The 18308-nt window shown below is 42.3% G+C and overlaps 1 protein-coding gene across 1 annotated transcript in view; it reads right to left on the reverse strand.

Annotated features, from left to right (window-relative positions):
- Positions 1-18308, reverse strand: part of QRSL1 (glutaminyl-tRNA amidotransferase subunit QRSL1) — a 132989-nt gene that overhangs the window by 81725 nt on the left and 32956 nt on the right. Inside the window, exon 5 of the mRNA XM_073576082.1 lies at positions 4390-4566. Within this exon, the coding sequence (XP_073432183.1) occupies positions 4390-4566 (177 nt within the window). The remainder of the gene's footprint in view (positions 1-4389; positions 4567-18308) is intronic.

The raw sequence follows: 18308 nt of genomic DNA on the forward strand, positions 1-18308 counted from the left end.
AATATAAAAAAAAAAAAAAATAGTCTGGAGAGACCCAGACTGCGTGTGCCTCCATCAGACACTAAGCAAAAACTGGTTTCCGCCCGCTATCGGGGCGAGAGTGTATGCGGCGGAGGAGGAGCTAACTTGTTTTTTGTATACTTAGTGTCAGCCTCCAGACGGCAGTAGCACACACCACAGTCTCTGTGTCCCCCAATGAGACGAAGGAGAAAAACGCAGCAGAAGGAGCCTCCGACTCACCTGAAGGCAGCCTGTAACCGCAGCTGCAACCCACCAGAAGTGAAATACTGGACACCTCTCACTGAGTGTTGATTAGATGGGAGCTTAGGCAGATGCTGCAAAAGACCCTGGGTAGCGTGAGAGAGGGCACTTCTGACTCACCTGACAATGGAACTAAAGAGCCGAACCGATGCAGCCAATCGACTATGGGTATATTTGAGCCACAGGAAAGACGGCATGTATTGACTAAACATGTCTGGTAGAGGACTATCCAAGTCCTGGATAACGGATAGAGTACTGTTGCAATAGAATGCGAGGAACGTGAAGGCGAGAGCGTCTGACTCACATGAATACGGTACAGAACACCAGTACCACTGCAGCAGTCAACCCAAGACACGTCTGATCCACTGGAATACGACAGTTTCAAATACTGTACCTGGTAGGTGGTGCAACTGATGCCTGGATAGCGGATAGAGCACAGCTGCAATCGGCTTTCATCATCTTGTGACTAGGTAAGCGTGGAGAGAACCCGGAGAAGGTTATAGGAGAGAGCCAATTCTGTGTTGCGGTCAAGGTCTGGATACCTGACGGCATTAGGCAGAATAACAGCTTAATGTGTAGTAAGCCACACCACAAAGTCTGTCCTGAAGTATATTATAACCTGTCATTTCTCCTGACGGTAGAACAGTAGGCCAGGAATCAGACGGAGACTAAACTCTACTCTCTGTTGTGCGCCTGGGTTCCAACCCTTGGACCTGCGACTTGTGGTCAGCAATTTTACCCACTGAACCACAGCAGACATTGTCAGGTAAAACGGACTTATATCCAGCTGGAAGTCAGGCCCAAACACTGCAGTCGTGAAGAGGTAGGAGCAGCTCCCCACTCTGCTTAGAGAAATGTAATGCCAGCGTCCGGATGGGGGGCTGCAGGAAGATGCAGGGCAAGTTCCTGTGAGCAGGAGATATGGAAGCATTTGCTATGCCAGGGCTCCAGCATCTTTATGTGTGGAGCAATGGCCGAGTCTTACTCTGCTGAAAATCAAGGTACAGATCTGCAGTAGCAGAAATCACAACAGCAGTGTGACAAAAAACAGATCTCTGTGGTGGAATGTGCAAGTGAAACCTTCTACCAAGCAAACGCCATACAGCAGGTTTTATCATGGCCTATGTGCCTGGGAGGGCGTAGAGTGGGCAGTGGCACAGGTGACAACAGCGTTGAGCGTCTATTACACCGCGACTGCATGGATCTAGAATACCATTACACCAGTGACAGCAAGGCTCTAGATTACTATTACACCAGTGACTGCATGGCTCTAGAGACCTATTACGCCAGTGACTGCATGGCTCTAGATTACTTTTACACCAGTGAGTGCACAGCTCTAGAATACTATTACGCCAGTGACTGCACGGCTCTAGAGTACTATTGCACCAGTGACAGTACGGCTCTAAATTACTATTACACCAGTGACAAAACAGCTCTAGAGTACTATTACCCTACTGACTGTACACAAGAGCAGAAGAAGAAGAAGCGAGAGGGTGAGAGCGCTCTCCTTTAGAGATAGGCATGAAACAGACCCACTAACTGATGATGCCAGAAGGTAAGGGGACCGAGAGCTGAGGAGTGTCAGTCTGCAGAGAAGAGCTACTCCAGGAGAAGGCAGGTTCTGAACGACTGCTTCCAGGCTTTAGTACAAGAGAAACCTGCAGGGCGATTGCAGGAGGAGGGATGCAGGTCTTGCAGAGATGAGCCACTTTCCAGGTTTCAGCTGCCGGAAAATGGCGTCCCAGAGAGGAAAAGGAGGACTAGCAGTGCCAAGAAAAGGCGTACAGATGCTGAGGTGCAGAGGGAGAGAGAGAGGGGCGTGGGCTGAAAAGCCCTCTCACTGAGGCCGGAAGGAGGGGTGGACCTAAACGCCAGAGCAGAGAGGCAGAGAAAACCTCTCAATGGAGCCAGGAGGAGTGGGCGGAGCTAGCTGCCAGAGCCAGGAAGAGGAGGTGTGACATCAATGGGCGGGAGAAAAGCCCGCCCGAAGATACTGAGAAGGGGCGGGGCCAAACGCCGGGACTAGGCTGCGCTGAAGACGGGGCCCAAATTAGTGGCCGAGGCCCACGGGAACAGGGGAGGGTGGCGCGGAGGCCCGGATGTCACCCTTCCTAGCCATGATAGTATCAAAAAGGGGATCTAGGAAGACAGGGAAGCGAAGATTCAGTACGGAGGAACAGTGCCAAACATCACACTGTCAGGTAACTGACAGAATAAAGGCGGAAAAAAGGCCCCCCTATAGAGTAGAAACGTCAATAAAATCTTTAGGAAAAGAGGGAGAGGGAGGAGGAGGTACTACTCAACCATCCTCTTCTGTTGCTCTATCCTCTTCTTTCTTCATTATCCACCTTTGCTCATCCTTCATCCTCTTCTATCTTGAATCTTCTACTCTGACACCTCTGGATCGGGATCTGTAGAGAACGAGAGATATACTTCTCCCTAAGATATGAGGGACGGCCATGCCTCCTTACACCGACAGGCTCTGATGGGCGATGGGGGCTGGATCAGATCCGGATCACCTAAGCACGCTTCTGTGTTAGGGGTTGGGGTCCTGCCGGCCAGACTTATGAGGATACGGAGTGGCAGTACACGCCGTACTCATAGTCTCTACGTGGGAATACAGTTGTGACTCTTCACACTGTATCCCTTCAGAGCTAACAGAGAAGATCCACCTGAAAAGAAACGACGCACACTGAGGAAGATATGGGTCTAATGAAAGACCCGAGTCCACCTCCTACTGACACTAAGCTAAACTGAACATTAGGGTGACCACAAAAAAATCGATGTTGGAATTTTGTCCATCTGGACCCCACAAAACGATTCCCCTTTCCAGATATTGAGATTTCCAAAATTTGAGCATCCTAGTTCCTGTCGGTGGGGTGTACACGGAGGAGGAGGAGCTAACTTTTTTTCTACATAGTGTCAGCCTCCTAGTGGCAGCTAATAACAGACCAACCAAGGCACAAAAATAAATGGGACACCCACTAGACCCGCAACCATATTAAGTCATGAAGGGCTCCCCACAGGACACTCCAAACTAGAGCTTGAAAAATATAGAGATCACAAGCAGTATTCAGTCCAAAGAGTATAAAAATATATATATATATATATATATATATATATATATATATATATATTTTATTAAACATATATGCCAAATACAATTATTACATACAATGGTACAAAAAGAAGGATCAGGTAATGAAGGCTCGGTCACTGGTTAAATGTTTATATAAAGTGCCAAAGTGCCATTCACAGTAAAAATAACGCCATGGGATTCAATATATATAGATGCTTGCCAGTATAGATAAATAAACATCCCACCAAAGTTGGACTGGCCAAAGCAAGATTAAATATAAGTCATAAATGTATATATCAAGTGCTTACCCATGAGCGATATATAACTGGACCAGAGCTACCTGCCACCGACGCGCGTTTCGCTGCTCTTTTTCAAGGTGCGCACCTTGATTACAGGATTATCTCACTTTATTTTGCAGTTTTCTACGATAACAAGCGCTTGCCTATCACTACTGGATTGTCTAGAATCTCTCAAAATCCTGCCAGCATGAGTCCCAATCATACCGAATTAGAGGAATGTTATTAAGGGTGTGTGCACACGTTGCGGATTCTGCTGCGGATTTTTCTGTGCAGATTTGTCAAAATCCGCAGTTTCAATGACCTGCGGTTTATCTGCGGATTTACTATGGATTAGCCACCGGTTTTCCCCTTCCCTCTGTCATGGAGCAGGTGCCAAACCGCTGCGGAATACGTACAAAGAATTGACATGCTGCGGATTTAAATCCGCAATGTCTGCACTGCATTTTCTAATTTACATTGACTAAAATGGTACTGTACAATGCAGCAGAAACTGCTGCGGATCCGCAGGGCCAAATCCGCTGCGGATCCGCAACGTGTGCACACACCCTAAGACTTCACAAATTCAACGCAGGATAAATAAAAGGGATAAAAATAAACCAAAACATGTCCTTGGATGCACAAAACATTATTAATTAAGGTTAGGGTTACAATGAAACCTCTTTTCATTTCAAGCAGCAAGCTTTATGTATAAACAAAAAGTAAGAAATCTGCTAACAAAGAAAATCATTGTCACCAGGTCCAGTCACTCACGCGTAGCATGTTCCAGAGGACACTGAAGCCGCACTGCCCCCCGAACTTCCTCCAGTTATCACCCAATCTGAATTTTCATCATCATCAGGACAACAATCTTTTCTCTTCTCTCGATATTTTTTTGAAAAGCTCCATGGATTTTTCACTGGTCCAAATATGCTATCAGTGCTGCCTGATCTACAGGAAACAAAAGAAATGTAAACTTAGATTTCAAGTCATAAACGATAAGAGTCAATTTCCACATACAGAACTACACTTGGAGATATATTATTAGGCTGATCAACCCAATAGTCAACAAATGATACAATACAGAAAAGAGTTTATAAACTTTATAATAGGACGTTGGATTAATTTTTTTTTTTTTTTTTTTTTAAGGGAAGCTGTGTTATTATAACATGATCAACTGTGCAGATCAGGTTTTTGTGCTACAATTATTTTTTATTTAATACAAAAACACCATTTTCACTCTGGCCATTTTTTTAGGCTTATACACTATCATTTCGGGAAGAGTTTTCACCAGGCTTGAATGATTGATAACTAGGGATGAGCGGATCGATTCGTGGAACTCCCATACACCATCCAGATCTGTGGTTCCTGTCAGCTGGATGGGAGCCCTGAGATTCCCTGAGCTCCCGGCATTCAAAGCATAGCATTTGATTTCTCAGGGGTGGTGTGATGTCATCTGAGGGGTGACGTCGCGCTAGACCTGTTTAATCAAAAGTCGCCCCGGGGACATGGGATGAAAAATTTGCGGGTCTCCCATTTAGCTGCCAGTTACCACTGACATGGGGGCTGGGGCAGAGTCCCGTGAATTCATCTGTTCATCACTACTGATAATACCTCTATAACAAAGGAACCACCAATTACAATAGATTTTGTAACTGCCCCATTGCAATGGTCTTTACACATACTCATTAAAAGCTCCAATACAAAAGAGAGGCTGAGAATCTGTTCACTGTGGCTAATGTGCATGTGTTGCAGGAAGTTAGAGTCTAAAAACTATGCAGTGGCTAGAGTGAAGATTGCAAGAGTAATATTTTTCATTTTTAATAGACTGTGACGTCGAAAAAAATACTGCCAAAAATATGGAAAAAAAATACTTTTAGGAAAAATACCTGATTTAAACAATAGGTCTTTTCTGATGATAGCTTCCCTGTAAGCATGCATACTGTTCTGCTAGTACACACCTAACATAGTAACATAGTTTTGAAGGCTGAAGGAAGACCTTATGTCCATCTAGTTCAGCCTATTTTTAGTGCAGCTGTTCTGCATTGTTGATCCTGGGGAAGGCAAAAAACCCACAGAGTAGAAGCCAATTTTCTCCATAGGGAAAAAAATTCCTTCCCCTAAGCTGGGTCAACCATCTACCTATAATATTCTGTTATTCGTAACCTTCTATTCTGTTACTCACAAGAAAAGCATCCATTCCTTTCTTAAATTCATTCAGTGAGTTGGCCATCACCACTTCCTCAGGAAGAGAATTCCAGAGCCTCACTGCTCTTACCGTGAAGAACCCTCTTCTATGCTGGTGCAGAAATTGTCTTTCCTCCAAACAAAGAGAATGCCCCCTTGTTCTTGTCACAGTCCTTGGTACAAACAGTTCATTGGAGAGATCTCTGTATTGCCCTCTGATATACTTGTACATATATATTAAGTCTCCCCTAAGTCTTCTCTTTTCTAGAGTAAATAGACCTAATTTTAATAGTATAAATTACAAAAGTCATACAAATTAAATATACTAGTTAAAAACTAGTCAGGGGCATAGACCTCTCAATTAAAACTGACCATATCAAGAAATTCTAAATTAAAATCAAGAACTGGCGTTTCACCAACTCTGACACCTGTTACCAAGTTAAGAGGGTGAATTAACCCCAATTGCTTTTTTTTATGGGTCACACAAAGAATCTATATAGCAGGTACTTCAGAAGGCGCCTTCTCTGTCACAACATACTTAACAACAATAGGTTATATTTACATCTATAGGTTGTATCTTTTTATAATAGAGTTATGGGTCTATGCAGGGCAGGACTGATCTATAAGCAGAATGGACCCTGAGGGTAGAGGGCTGCCAAAAGGAAAAATATTCACATTTTTAACAGTATTACATTATATCATATGTATACAGTTCAGTATTGTAGAAATGAGAGGGGGCACCAATGAGGAACATGTAAAAGATTGCATAAGGTGCTACATAAATTTTTTGTAAGCGGACAAATATTTTAAAACCATACATGACTTATTTCCAGGGCTATGGCGTTGTGGAGTCGGTGTCTATTTTGGTGGAGTCAGAATAAAATGCACCAATTCAGACTGATTCCTAAAATATATAATAAATTGTGTACAGCTGTACAATGCAGGATGAGCTGTAAGTGGTTTCATAAGAGCTTGGGAAAGTTATGAAATGTCTTATAAATGTCTGTTCCTGATCTGAGGATCTCGGCTTTTAGCGAAGATGAATCTGTGCTGCACTTCAAGTACATGCTCAGTAGTGACCAGGGCCGTGGGGTTGGAGTCAGGGAAATTGAGGAGTCGGATTCGTAGTTGGAGGTTTGGCTCCACAGCCCTGGTTATTTCACAGAAGAGGTCCAAAGTTGGTCTTAGGCTGTGTTCACACACAGCGTTTTTTTAGCGGTATTTTTAGCGGATTTTCCAATAAAACCGCTAAAAATAAGCTTCCCATTCATTTCTATGCATTTTGCACTTTGTGCATACTGATGAGTTTTTTACCGTGAAAAAAACCGCTTCACGGTAAAAAAAAAAAAAGCAGCATGCTCATTAATTTCACGGATTTTTCCGCTTTTCTGGCTATTTCTATGCGTCTTCAAAACGCGCGGAAAAAAAACGAATAAAAACCGTGCATTTTTTGCAGAAAAAAACCGTGCGGTTTCTGGGAAGGGAGTCAGGTTTTTCAGCAGAAATTTTCTGCTACGTGTGCACTTAGCCTTACACGTTAGATAAAATTTGAATGAAATATCCCGTCTTGACCATATAGAGTGATCTTTGGCTGGTTCGGTGAAGCAAACAATTGTTTCAACTGACTGACAGATGTTTAGAATTGTTCATAACACCAGTCAGATGTATTGGATTTTTAAAGCCAATCACCACTGTCCGCATTGTTTCAAAAATTCAATTTTGGCTAATGTAGTTTGAGATGTGTTCGAAGTAACTGACAAAAGATCAATAGTAGGCCTATTTTTATCTATTATGCAGGAGGCGTTAAACAGGATGGCCACCTACTTTTTTTATTGATAGCCTATACAGTATAATTGGCCCCATATAATGCTCCATACAGTATAATGTTCAATACAGAATATAATGGCCCCATATATTACTCATACAGTAAATAGTCCCATAAAATGTTCCATACAGTATATAATGGCCCCATGTATTGCTCATTTCAGAAAAAATAAGTAATCAAATATGCCCTTTTCCACGTTGCTCCGGTCTCTTCAGTATCTTCTGACCCTCTGCACTGCTTAACACACTCTCTACCCTGAGACTTCACAAAGAGTCTGAAGATGCTGAAGAGACTGGATCAATGGACATCGGAGCAGCAGAGACTGTGGAGAGGTGAGTATTTGAGGAGGAAGGTGTAGTGCCAGAGCAGGCATTGGGCTCCCCTGACTCACAGGCCCCATAGCATGCTGGTGTCCCTTACAGTGAGTGGGCCCCCCGTTTGTCCAGGGCCTCAACATTTACCCAGTTGCGCCGGGTGGTGACACCGGCCCTGCACAATACTGACATTAGAAAATAACCCAATATAAAATAGTTAAAACAAAATTATTATTCAAAGGCCTTCAGCTCGATTTTGAGCCCTGGAAAATGGATGAACGCTCTGTAGTAAGATCGACTTTGTGCAAGCCTAGATAGGTCCACCAGGGCCTTCGCGGCCGTTATCTTGCTTGTATTAAGCCATTGGGTTGCTGGTCTTCTCTTCATCTTGTTCCTTATATTCTTATAACCATGATGTCCTTCTACAGGGAATACTCTCTTCATATGATGTGCCCAAAATAGTCAAGTTGTAGCTTGGTGATCCTTGCTTCTAGTGACATGTCTGGCTTGATTTGTTACAAAATTGATTTGTTTGTTCTTCTTTCCATCCATTATATTGATAAAACTGTTCTCCAGCACCATATTTCAAAGGCATTGATTCTTCGTCTGTCTTGTTTCTTTATCATTCAGGTTTCACATACATATGTTACTACAGAAAAGACTAGACTATGTACGAGCCGTGCATTCGTCGCCAGTGAAATGTTCCTTGATTTGAAGACCTTGTCCAGTGACTTCATTGTTGGATATGCCCAAAGCTATTCTCCTATTGACTTTCAGTTTTGTCGCTGCCTCTTGAGTGATCATTGATCCAAGTAGGCTGAAGTAGTTCCTTTACTTTGCTTGTATCTGGCAGAAGTGAATATCGATATTGAGTAGGAGTCCCATGTTTGAGCTTTCAGTCTTGACACACTCTAATAATTCCTTCATTCCATTTAGGCTTGTTGCTATCAATGTTGTATCATCTGCATATTTAAAATTGTTGATGATTTGTACAGCAATTTTGATTTCTTCTTTTTTAGCAAGTCCAGCCTTCCTGAAAATAGCTTCTGCATACAATTTGAAAAGAAATGGTGACAGGATGAGCCTTATCCGACGCCTTGCTCTACTATGAACCATGTCATGTAGCAGTTTTCTGATTGCACTGTTGCTTCTTGGAATGAAGGGTTGATCAGATTGTTCGGCACAACCATATCCTCCATGGTAAGTTTGTGTTGATCAATACAGTCGAAGGCTTTGCTGTAGTCAAGATTTCCTTGTTGTATTATTTGGTCTTTTCCATTATCCATCTAATGCTAGCAATCACATTTCTTGTTCTTGTGGCTTTTCATAAACCTGCTTGTTTTTCTGGCAGCTCTTTGCCAAAGTAAGACTGTACCTGTCTTTGTGGGATTTCAGTAGCATTTTGCCAGCATGAGCGCAATAGTCTGATAGTTTCCACAGTTGGTAGCTTCTTCATTCTTCGGAATAGGAATAAACACTGATCTTGTCCAGTCCTTGGGGGGTTTTACCAGTTGACACAGGTGTATGACATCAACGGCACTGCTTTAGAAGACTATTAGCTCTATTGGAATATTGTCAAATCCAGTGTTTTGCTTTTTGACAGAAACTTTATCGCAGCAGCAACTTTGTGTTTCAAGATGTTAGGTTCACTATAATTTCCAGTCTCAGTTTTTTCCCATATCACCGAGTTGTTCTTGTAGAGGTGCTGCGTGTATTCTTTCAATGTTTCCTTGATCTGTTCTGGATCTGTTAGTTTGTTCCCCTTGGCATCATTCAACATTCCCACGCTTTGGTGAAAGTTTTGTCATATCTCTTTTGGTATCACTTCCTGGTCTTGCTTATTAGATGTTCGTTTTCTATCACTGTACATATCTTTTAGTAATAAAATTCTTGGTCTGCTAAAATAGCTCTCTTTAGTTTTTTTACTAAAGTTACGCGTATTTGCGCCCTCCTTGCCATTCATCTTTCGTCGATGATCTTTAGAGGGTTTCTTCTGTTTTCCAAGGCTGCGGGAGTCTCTTTTGCCTCTTGATTATGGTCTTTCTGGTTTCTTCAGTAATAATAGTCTTTAATACAGGTCAATAAATGCAATTACATTTTTATACATATATACATAGATAGAGGGAGAAAGAGAGAGAAACAAGTAGCTACAAATGTTATAAACTACAACTGGTTGCCTGCCACAGATCTGTATCACCGTAAACATGCTGTTTTGGCAGAGGTGAGTTTTTGTGACCAGACCTGAAATCTTGTGTAAAGCATGGAAGAAGTACGCGTTACCTTTCCCAGCACAGAGAGTATTTCTCATAAAGTATTGACAAGTCTGCTTTCACATGGAACAAGATAAGGCAGTTCAGTTTGCTGTCCTAGAGTTCTGGGGATTTTAATGTAAAGTATCAAATCTCCTTGTTTCCCAGAGCAATGAAAGCAGGCTGTGGTCACAGTGTACTTAAGTAAATTATTAGCCATTCATGAGCTTATGTCGCAGCTGCCTCTTTATTTAGCTACACCAAAATGCAGGTGCATGGAAACCATTATGGCTTTCAATTAGACTTCATGCTAAGTATAGCAAAATAAACTACAGCCTAAACTAACAAAAACAAATTTATTGTGCACCCAAACCAATTGTTTGCAAGAGACAAATCATAAAATTAAAACAAATAGGAAACTCATCCCTTCAAAGCAGCCGATTTGGGTCACTGAATGAGAAATTAGCTGTATGTAAGGAGATATACCCAAGACAATGAGGCAAGCAGAGTTATAATAAAAAAAAAAAAAAAAAAAAAAAAAAAGCAGACCACTGCTAGTAATCGGCAAAGAAAAGAATGGCGACTAGCAGGAAAGAACCTCCCTTGGGTTGTTGTAAAACCACATTAAAGTAATAGAATCCAACTGAGTTGATGCTGAAAGTGCAGATAGAAAATAGAAATTTACAGGCACTACCACTCCCATTATGTAGTACAAAAAAAAAAAAAGTCCAATAAAAACGCATTTTATAGATACAAGTTCAACACTTATTTCTGGAGTCATTTTCGATAAAAACTTATTTTCAGATTTCACGTGGCACCATTGATACCCCATTGTAAAGCTGATGTCACTGTTACCTTTGTAAAATGATGATGACACACACACTTTTTTCACATAGCGTATTTCACATTTCACCCACATTTTTTACTACTAGGGACGTAAAAGCTCAGCTGGATGAGATTCAATGGTGAGGTAAAGAATTTCCTGAAAAGATGGCAGTTTCGTAGAGCCGTTTCCTTTCATGGAATATCAGGGCCTTTCCCTGAATGAGGGGAGTAAGCCAGGAAAAGATGCTTTCACTCCACATTGGCAGTGAAACCAGTAGCGGCTCAGTAATGGCAGCAGAGACTGGCGTTTGTCCCCCCGCTAGCTTTCTGTGTTCTGGCAGAAGGGACAAACATTGCTTACATCACTGAACCAGTCAATGCCCAACTACCAGCTCCGGAGAACATTACAATGAGAGGGATACTTTAGTTGGTGCTACCTGTAGCTTGCATGGTCATGGACATATTGGGACTGGCACTGTCATGCAGACCCTTTGCAGCCTCTAGTTCCTTGATTGGACAAAGAAAAAACAATGGTCTCAATAGTACTGTCAATAAAGAAGAAAATCCTAGTTAACTCTGCAGTTCTAACAACCCATACAAAAAAGAAAAATATTGAAACATTCTAACAATTAATTTGGTGTGAAAAAAAATAATAATTCCCCAATAAAAAGGAAAGAAAGTCAAAACAATTGTAAATACACACCACAAAACAGTAACAAAATAAATGGCACACTGACCTGCAATAAAATGAATGCCTCAGAATGTAGACACAATTTTTTATTCCTTATAGGGTATATGCAGTAAACTCTGCATGTTGTACACTGTGTACTTTTGCAGCGTCCAACCCACAGCGTCCAGATAGTACAGCATAGTGGATGGGATTTCAAGAAATCCCATGCCCACTCTGCGTCCACAGACACCCATGGCTTACCCACAGAGACTGAGATGCGGCGCATCTTTTCAGACTGCAGCACGTCTATCTTGCGGAGACACTAGTCTCCACAAGAGAAATTTCACCCGTGCAATGTATTGGACGCGGTGAATCCGCACGGTTCAGTGAACACATGAGGACTGACCTGCGTTCAATAGACGGCAGCTCTTTGGATGCAGCGAACATGTGCTGCGTTGAAAGCTCTGCCAATTCCTGATCATTTGCACATACCCATATGCTTTTACATTATTGAAATTTGATAATACCCTACTTGTACTGACCCATAGAATAAAGCTAGAGAATCTCTCAGTAAGATCAACCCTCCTAAGCGATCTATATGCAAGCAGGTCATAGGAAACTGCATACAATGAAACATCAGAACACACATCTCAGGGGTCTTTTTCCAGGAAAATCCATGTTTTTCTTATATGTAAATGAGCTGTTCAGGCGTATGGGTAAGACAATGATCTGCATGAGAATTTGCCCCAGAGCTTATTTTTTTTTAAAAAAAAAGGTGGGCGTTTTATAAAGTGGGAACAAACCTTTAATTTTTTTTTTTTTTTTTTAGAACTTACAGGTTATTGAAATTTTGAGCATAAAACAGAAAGGCATGTAACATATTTCAGTTATAGAAATACAGGATAGATCTATACAATGCACAACTGGCATAAGTAGACTTTATCGTGATCACCTGATTGCAACTAACGTGACATTATGCATGGAATTAGTACATGCTAGGGAACGACTTATCAATCTGCATGTCAGCAATATATATAAAATTTGTTCCAGACAGTGAAGTATTTTTCCCAGAATATTATTGCAACTATATATATGTTATACACGTTTATTTCTTTTGTGTGTATTGGCTATACACTATAGATAGATTAGCAGTGCGCCATAGCCTCTAATCTGGCCACTACTAATCCTTTTATAGGAAATAGTATCACTGCACAGGCCTCTACAGGACCATATATTACATAATCCCCCCCCAAGGACGTTTGTTCCCCTGATGATGCCTTGGCACTAAAGGGCCTTTTTCACATAGCGAGATCGCTAGCGATATCGCTAAAGCGTCACCGATTTTGTGACACAACAGCGATATCGCTAGCAATCTCGCTTTGTGTGACACGTACCTGCGACCGGCCCCCCCGCTGGATATCGCTGATCGCGCGAGAATGGCCTGGGCCGTGTTTTCCTCATTGGCGTACCGCTGGTGCCGACTAGTGACGCAGGCGGAAGTCGTCATAATCGCTGCAGTGTGACAGGTAAGAGCAACCGCCGACTGATCGCTTATCGCTGGTGAGATCTGCCTGTTTGGCAGTTTACTAGCGACCATTTAGCGATGCAGCAGCGATCCTGACCGGGTCGTATCGCTGTCGGGATCGCTGGTGCATCGCTAAATGTAACGGGACCCTAAAGCTGAAACGCGTAGAGACTTTGGGGGACACAGACATTAGGTCCACACATGGGTAATGCTCTTGTTAGTGCAGGAGTCTTTGCTTGGGGCACGACATGGAATATTTGGGCTATCTTAGCTTTCCCCTTCACTACCAACGTTATGGATGAGATCCTTCCATTTTTTACCTACACTGTTTTCGCCATGGTCACTTTTTGCACTTTAGCACAATATCTGTGTACCTTCACTGTGGTATTTTAACCTTTATATGGCATGTGTGTTTACTTGAGTATGGTTGCTCTTTTAAGCACTGTTCTTTAAAATACAGTTGTGCTCAAAAGTTTACATACCCCAGCAGAATTTTTGCTTTCTTGGCCTTTTTTCAGCGAATATGAATGACAACACCAAAACTTTTTCTCCACTCATGGTTAGTGGTTGGGTGAAGCCATTTATTGTCAAACTACGGTGTTTTCTCTTTTTAAATCATAATGGCAAATGGCAACCCAAAACATGATTTTGGCCTGATAACATGCACAGAAGTTGACACAAATGGGTTTGACTGGCTACTAAAGGTAACAACATCCTCACCTGTGACCTGTATGCTTGTAATCAGTGTGTTTGTGCATAAAAGCTAAGTGAGTTTCTGGGATCCAGACAGACTCTTGCATCTCTCATCCAGCCACTGATGTTTCTGCATTGTGAGTCATGGGGAAAGTAAAAGAATTGTCAACGGATCTGCGGGAAAAGGTAGTTGAATTGTATAAGGGTATGTGCACACGTTGCGGATTTTATTGCGGATCCGCAGCGGTTTTTGCCGCACGGATTAGCATCAAATCCGCAGTGTAGTGCACAGCCAATGTAAACCTATGGAAAATGGAGATTTCCTGTGCACACGCTGCGGAAAAAAGCGCGGATTCGCAGCATGTCAATTCTTTGTGCGGATCTGCAACATTTCTGCACCCATTCACTTCCATTGAGTCAAGCACATCCGCAGCAAAACCGCAGATGTAAAAAAGATCTGCGGTTTTGTTGCGGATGTGGGTGTGAGAAACGCTGCAAACCGGGAGGAGGGAAGTGTGTGGGCGGAGTGTGGGCAGTGACTGTGTGCGTGTATAGTGTGTGCAGGCGGGATCTCCATGAATCTGTGTGCGGGCGGGATATGCGTAATCTGTGTGCGGGCAGGATTTGCGTGAATTTTTGTGCCGGGGTCGGCGGGGCTGTGTCAGGGTGTGTGTGTGTCTGCAGGTATCGACCGATGGGACTACAAGTACCATCCGTCTATGCCTGCTACAGTGACAGTGAGTGATACATTAGCCAATGATGGGACAATAGTAGTCCCATCATCTGGCTAATGTGTTAAATGTAAAAAAAAAAACAAAAAAAAAAAACAAAAACAAAAAACACCTCATTGTCCTTACTCACCATCTACACCTAATCCCCGAAGCCCTCGCTCACCTGAAAAAAAAATTACATAATAAACCAACAATATACTACCTGTGTACAACGTAGTCCAAATAATAACGACTGTCCCACCATGATCTCCCGTGGAGAGCTGTCACATCAGCAGATGTGACCGCTCTCCAGAGGCTCCAGTGATACAATGACGGAGATAATCCTCCGCATTGTATCACTCCACCGCCGACAGGTCACCTGAGTTCCATAAAACGAGAGGCTTAACTCCGATGACACACTGCGGGAGGGTTATCTACGGTCAGTGTGTCATCGGAGGCCTATAGAGCGGTCACATCTGCTGATGTGACAGCTCTATAGGGGAGATCATCGTGGGACAATCGTTATTAAAGAGGGACTGCGTTGGATCAGGGAGTATACTGTTGGTTTGTTTTTTTTAATTTTTTTGCAGGTGATCAATGGCTTCGAATGGATTTAGGCGTGCAATAAAAATTATGAAAATCTGTCATGTTTTATTTAATTAAAATACTTTATTCTTATGTGTGTTTATTTAACCCTTGATTAATAATGGATAGGCGTCTTATTGTTAACCGGGCTTAATGTCACCTTACAATAGCAAGGTGACATTAACCCCTTATTACCCCATATGCCACCACTACACGGCAGTTGGAAGAGAGGGGCTAAGTGCCAGAATTTCTGGGGCAGCTGCCGGCTGGGGTTTGTAGCCGGGGGGGGACGACACAATATCCATAGCCCCTTCAAAGGCTATGAATATCAGCCCGCAGCTGTCTGCATGGCTTTTCTGGCTATAAAATATAGGGGGGCCCCATGTCATTTTTTTTTTGGGGGGGTACCCCTATTTTAAATAGCCAGTAAATGCTATGCAGACAGCTATGGGCTGATATTCATAGCCTGGGAAGCTCCATGGGTATTACCCCCTTCCCAGGCTACAAATATTGGCCCCTGGCCATCGGCTTTCTCTCCCTGGTGCAGAAAATTGCGCAGGAGCCCATGCAATTTTTTTTCCATTTTTTTTTTTCAATTTAAACAGATAATGCGTTTAAGGCGGGGGTCACACTTTATGAGAAACTCGCACAAGTCTCGCACCCCAATACCCGGCACTGATGCCGGCACTCGGGACAAGAGTGTGAGGCTGCATGTATTTCTATGCAGCTGAACGCTCCGGTCCGAGTGCCAGCGGCAGTACCGGGTATTGTGGTGTGAGACTCGTGAGAGTTTCTCGTAAAGTGTGACCCAGGTCTAACACAGATTTTTTCTATCGATAGATATATCTATAGATACATAGACAATTCTATCTCATTCCTTCCATCTTTCCCATATCCATCTTTCCCATATCCATCTGTGTGTGTAAAGGATTCTGGGTTGGACAAATGTAAAACAGGAGGTTGGACAAGAAATGACATCACAAATATTTTTTTTTTGGTTAAATAACGTATCCTTATTTAGGTCACAAAAACGCATACAATCTACATGGAAAAAAATGCATGAAAATCCACATAAACGCATGAAAAACGTATGTGCACACGTTGCGGATTACCCTGCGGATTTTGCTAAATGCGCAGGTAAAATGACCTGCGTGTTACCTGCGGATTTAGTGCACATTTTCTGTGCAGATTTCACCTGCGTAAATACACCTGCGGATTCCTATAATGGAAGAGGTGTAAAAACGCAGCGGAATTCACACAAAGAATTGACATGCTGTGGCTGTGGATTCAAAACCGCAGCGAATCTGCATGGAAAACTCAGCAGCAAGTGCACAGCGTTTTTCATTTTAAATTGACTTTAATGGTACTGTACACCGCAGGAGAATCTGCTGCACATCCGCAGCAGAATCCGCAACGTGTGCATATACCCTAAAACAGGAAAGGGATACAAAAAGATATCCAAGGAATTGATTATGCCAGTCAGCAGCTTACATATTGTGATTAACAAATGGAAAATTAGGGGCTCTGTAAAAACAAAACCATGGTCGGGTAGAAGAACAAAAATTTTGTCCACAACTGCCAGTAAAATTGTTCAGAATGCAAAGAAAAACCCACAAATAACATCAGTTGAAATACTGGACTCTCTGAAAACTAGCGGTGTGGCTGTTTCAAGATGCACAATAATGAGGCACTTGATGAAAAATGGGCTGCATGGTCGAGTCGCCAGAAGAAAGCCATTGCTGCACAAATGCCACAAAGTATCTTGCCTACAATACGCCAAAACAGCACAGAGACAAACTTCAAAACTTCTGGAACAAGGTAATTTGGAGTGATGAGACCAAAATTGAACTTTTTAGCCACAACCATAAATATTACATTTGGAGAGAGGTCAACAATGAATGAATGATGAAAGGAACACCATTCCTATTCTAAAGCATGGAGGTGGATCGCTGATGTTTTGAGGATGTGTGAGCTGCAAAGTCACAGGAAACTTGGGCAAAGTTGAAGGAAGGGGGAATGCAGCATGTTATCAGCAAATACTGTTCTGCAGTCGACCTGTCATTTGCTACAGCAGAACAAAGTGAAGGTTCTGGAGTGGCCATCTCAGTCTCCTGACCTCAATATCATTAAGCCACTCTGAGGAGATCTCAAGTGTGCAGTTCATGCTAGACAGTCCAAGATTTTACAGGAACTGGATGCTTTTTGCCAAGAAGAGTGGGCAGCTGTACTACCTGAGAAAATAAAGAACCTCATCCACAACTACCACAAAAGACTTCAAGCTGTCATTGATGTTAGAGGAGGCAATATAAGCTATTAAGAAATGAGGTATGTAAACTTTTGATCAGGATCATTTGGATGTTTTGGGTTGTCATAATGATTTAAAAAGAGAAAACACAGTAGTTTGACAATAAATGGCTTCACCCAACCACTAACCATGAGTGGAGAAAAAGTTTTGGCGTTATTCATATTCTCTGAAAAAAGGTCAAGAAAGCAAAAATTCTACCGTGGTATGTAAACTTTTGAGCACAAGTGCATAAACCTTATTGGTACTCTCATTGTTCAACATAATGCATGAATTAGAAACTCACCGTGCACATATCACACAAGCATTATGCACACCCTACACAAGCACAGGGCAGACATTATAGAAACACAAAGAAAAAATACAGTATGACAAACGTGCAAAAACACTGTTGCAAAAAATATATAACAGTAGACAGCAAGTGCTAGTAAAAGAATGATAACAAAAACAGGGTATTTAGTTGATACTTTTTTTACTTTTATCTATTAGTTTCTTGCTTATGCAAAGTTTGGGAGATTCCCGCCCCTCTCTTGTGTGACATGCACATAAAGAGCAGTCTTACACAGCGTGCCCACATCAGGAAGCGCCTTTCTGAATGCTGCTCATTTAGGTACTGTTCACATGATCAGGTTTTAAATACATTAGATAGGACTGCTCCGAGATGGGTATACCGTGACGTCGGTGGAGTGGCTTAGTATACATTTTTGGCAAAAAACATATCAACTAAATACCCTTTTTTTGTTATCATTCTTTTTCTAGCACTTGCTGTCTACTGTTATATATTTTTTGCAACAGAGTATTTTTGCAT

Source organism: Dendrobates tinctorius, unplaced genomic scaffold (genome assembly GCF_039654945.1).
Source record: "Dendrobates tinctorius isolate UK_male_01 unplaced genomic scaffold, ASM3965494v1 ptg000046l, whole genome shotgun sequence".
Classification (NCBI taxonomy): domain Eukaryota; kingdom Metazoa; phylum Chordata; class Amphibia; order Anura; family Dendrobatidae; genus Dendrobates; species Dendrobates tinctorius.